At 39.4% G+C, this 4391-nt stretch overlaps 1 protein-coding gene across 2 annotated transcripts in view; it reads right to left on the bottom strand.

The window, feature by feature from the left end:
• The window catches only part of dpf1 (double PHD fingers 1), a gene marked incomplete in the record, with an annotated part of 81585 nt that overhangs the window by 45722 nt on the left and 31472 nt on the right, over positions 1 to 4391 (bottom strand). For both annotated transcript variants that reach the window (XM_014014978.1, XM_014014977.1), the window contains 3 exon segments: positions 798 to 925; positions 3497 to 3604; positions 4153 to 4313. In XM_014014978.1, the coding sequence (XP_013870432.1) occupies positions 798 to 925; positions 3497 to 3604; positions 4153 to 4313 (397 nt within the window).

The raw sequence follows: 4391 nt of genomic DNA on the forward strand, positions 1-4391 counted from the left end.
GCTTGGCATTGTTTTAAAGCATAAAAGTGGCCTGCCTGCCTTTCGTGCCACAGTTTTTAAACTACATTGTCTTATTGAGGCAGTTTTGATTAAACCTTGTAAGCACTGGAGAATGTGTTGAAGATGACTCACAAGTAATACCAGACTCAATATACACAGTACTTACAGTCCCCTCTAGAAGTATTGGAACAGCAAGTACACTGAAGACATTTGAGTTCAAACTCAAAAGATAGTAGCTGCCACGACAGACACAGATGACCATCAGGCCACAACTAGAAGCTGCACATGGCCTATTCAGATTCCCTGTCTCTGACCTCCTCTGGGACTCTTTAATCAGAGCGTGATAACAACAGAGGTTTATGATACGGTTTATTCTTGAAGCACGAGAGGATTTCCCTGTAAAAACACACAAACACAATCTAAAAACACGTGCCTACACACATTTCGTGCCAAGAGGGAGTTTTCAGAGCCACAGGAGACTGAGTTACCGCCAAAACACACACTCTGAGAGACAATGGAGAGAGAGAAAATCACACAGACACAAACACACAGGAGATAGATGGCCTGAAATTAGAGTAAAACAAAAGAACATGGAGAAAAACAAGAGCTGAACAGAAATTACAAAACTAATTAGAAGTAAAGGCATAGCATTCCTTGAAGGAATGCGTCTCACCCGTGAGAGGCCAGAGATTATTTTCAGTTTCATTTCAACATACACACACACCAGCAAAAACGCTGGTGCTCGCCTTCACCTTTCAGTCGTGGTAATGAGATTAAGAAAGAAGACAGCGCCTCACCTGACATTCACTCATCGGCTCCTCTTCCTTGGTTTCCACCTTCTTGTCCAGAGTTTCACCAGCAAGCAGCGACTCCAGCACAGGACCGTCTGGGATCCCCCCCTCTTTCTTTAGAGAAGCCTCGTAGTCTGAGGAGAAAGAGCAACTCCAGCTGATGATGACCAAACAAAACAAAAACTGATTCTGCTCCACAGAACAACAAAGACTTCAGCTTATTGAAAGGAAAATAGCATCTGTCTGATGATGTCAGATAATTCTGCAAAGATTGGGAGAAAATCTGATTATTTTGTAGATGTTTTCATTAAAAGTGAATCACATGCAGTTAATTGTTGGTAGATCAGTACAATTATAGACACCATAAGTTGTAATAAGTTGCATGTCAAGGTTTGAAATAAAGACCTTGTGTCTGTCAGCTGTCAGAATATGTGTTGGGAATGATTCTGAGTTATAATTTACAGCAGATTTTAGCTTTTAGGCTGTAAAACTGACTGAGTAGCCATTTTTGTATAAGCTAAAATCAATAGCTACCTTAAATTGAATTAACTCCAAAAAGTAAGAACGCATATCCAACAGCTATTTTCTGAAGTTTCATTAAAATTAAGATTCATGAGTTATTTTGCTAACAGAGTTGATTTCAATATGTAACAGTGAAGTTAGCGCTCAGAGTATGTGTTTGGGATTGACTGCCTGCAAAAATCTACAGAACAATCAGATCACAGCAAGTTCCTCTGCCTACATCTGTTTTTACAGAAAGGAGAAATGAAAATATTTTAATGCTAACGTTCATAAATAATACACGAAGTCCAACGTGCATCTTTGAACTGACTTTTTAAACACATTTCTTATCATAGAACTTGTAACGTGTGAAACCCAACCCTGGTCGTCTTCAGAAGTGATCCGGGTCAATAATGTGTGGAAACTGACCACAGAGACCACAAATCAATACAGCAGGAAACCCTGCAGAGAGGTTTGTGTTTGCATACATACAGTATGTGTTACGGTTCGTTCTTTGGTTTTCTGTTTTAAAATAAAACCTTAAAAAGAAAAACTGTGTTGTTGTTATTTTTCCATTTATATAGTGTTGTAATGTAAATATTTCAAATTGAACTAATTAAAAATTTGCAGTTTGAAATTACACGGTTGTGGTTTTAATATTTGACTGTACTGGAAATGATGGTAGTTACCAAAGAAGAAGAGTTTGTAGTGTCTGCAAGACTGATTAGAAACCATTGGCTGCCCTCAAAGCTTGGAATATTAAAGTAATTCTGATCATTAGTTCTCAGTGAGATGTGAAAACGTAATGGTCCAGGACTTACAGGTGTGATTTACGGTTCAGCCGGAAAGTCTCAAATTGTGCACAAACAAAATATAAAGCTTGTCTTTGCTTTAAATGGATCCAGGATTAGTTGTAACATTAAACTTTATTTGATAAACATTTATTTTAACTGTAAATAAAGACTGTAAAAATACTGTAGGCTGTTTAGTTTTGTAATTTTTTTTAAATATATTTTAACACAAACAGAGCCATTTTATTTACACGCAAAGCATTCTGGGTAAGTGATGACATGGATAGGTCCTCTGCGATCGAGCTATATCCACCCTGAAGGTTAATCTTGGACAATATCTGATGATCGGCTCTTTTAAATGAAACCAGAGAGCGTTGACAGAGAGGAGAAAGTAGAAATGACTCAGCCTGGAACTGAAAATATGGATGGAGGACAACAGAGCTGCTTCATGGAAGAAGAACCTCAGCTTAGCCTGTTAGCCTTCACGCTATATTGTCTTATATGTATTAGCTTGGCGGCAGCGCTACAAACAAGCTAAACTGAGGTCCTCCATCCATATTTTCAGTTGCAGACTGAGTCATTTTTGCGTTCCCCTCTCTGTCATGTGGATGGAGGACCTCAGTGACGAGCGGAGAATGTGTTGAAGATGACTCACAATTACTACCAGACTCAATATTTACAGTACTTACAGTCCCCTCCAAAAGTATTGGAACAGCAAGTACACTGAAGACATTTGAGTTTAAAATCAAAAGATAGTAGCTGCCACGACAGACACAGATGACCATCAGGCCACAACTAGAAGCTGAGCTAATACATAAATATGGTGATAGTGTCTGGGCTAAAGCTAAAGCTACCAGGCTGAGGTTCTTCTTCCATGAAGCAGCTCTGTTGTCCTCCATCTATATTTTCAGTTACAGGTTGAGTCATTTCTACCTTCTCCTCTCTGTCAACGCTCTCTGGTTTCATTTAAAAGAGCCAGTCGTCAGATATTGTCCAAGATTAACCTTCAGGGTGGATATAGCTCGCTAGCAGCCTCGTGCCGGTGACCTAGTTAATGTCATCATTTACCCAGAATGCTTTGCGTGTAAATAAAATGGCCCCGTCCGTGTAATATATTTTTAAACTTTTAGTTTAAAAATAATAAAACTGAACATCCTACAGTACTTTTACAGCCTTTATTTTACAGTTAAAGTATATGTTTATCATATAAAGTCTAATGTTACAACTAATCGGGGATCCCTTTAAAAAATGTGGCATTTATTTTTGTAATTGCTGTTTTTCTATTTAGCTGTAAAACAAAAAAAACTACAAAAAACTCACCCGATTATTCATTTTTTCTTGTTTTATTTTGAAACAGAAAAAACAAAGAACAAATGTTTTTTACATAACTGCTCCTTCCTAACTTATGCTCACCAATTTTGAACTCAATCGGTAGAAGCCGCGGGTCTTCCAAGATGTTTAGCCGTCTCTTCTTGCGCCAGCAGCGAGCGGGATATGTGTACAACTGACCCGGAGCGTGACCTGAAACACAAAGCGTGGCTTTTTCAGTCTGCGTCAATCAGCCAGAGGCTCATTTCCTAGTAGTTTTATGAAATTATGAATAAGCCTGTGAAAACTGGTCATTATAAGTGAAAACAGAGTAAGGTAAACTTTTAGACTGAAACATAGTTTTAATGATGTGAACTAAAAGTAATGAACTGTGAAGCAGAAGTTTCTAGTGGCAGATAGCAGCTAGAATACAAACACAAGCACACAGGGTGAACTCTCTTTGGAGGAGCTAGAGCCAACGGCGTATTGTTGCCTACAGGGGTGTCTGAATCCCTGCCAAAACACACTGATGTTACAGAAAACGAAAAAGTAAAGAGGAAATACCCTTTGGGGAAAGTTAAAAAATATATGTGAGGGTGTGAAGGATAGGAAGGCTGGGAGAAGGGATGCCAGAGAGGAAGGATGGGGGGCAGACAGAGGGAAGCTGGGAGACAAATGAGTGGAGAGAGGAGGTTTTGTAGCACAGCACACACACACACACACCCACACACACACACACACACACACACACATACACACACCTGGTCCACGGTGGTTCTTCTCCATCCAGATGTAGCAGTTGCTCTGGGCCACACCGGTCTGGGAGTCCAGGAAGGGGAGTCTCATGGAGCGCTCTGCACACAGACGGGCGTTGTAGCTGCGACAGTGTTCAATGGCCTCCTTGTAAAACTCCTCACCAAGACTGAGAGCAAAAATAAATCAATTCATGTGTTATTTCAATATGTCAAATTAAAAATAACTAAATATATATATATATATA

Source organism: Austrofundulus limnaeus, unplaced genomic scaffold, assembly GCF_001266775.1.
Source record: "Austrofundulus limnaeus strain Quisiro unplaced genomic scaffold, Austrofundulus_limnaeus-1.0 Scaffold121, whole genome shotgun sequence".
NCBI classification, from domain to species: Eukaryota; Metazoa; Chordata; class Actinopteri; order Cyprinodontiformes; family Rivulidae; genus Austrofundulus; species Austrofundulus limnaeus.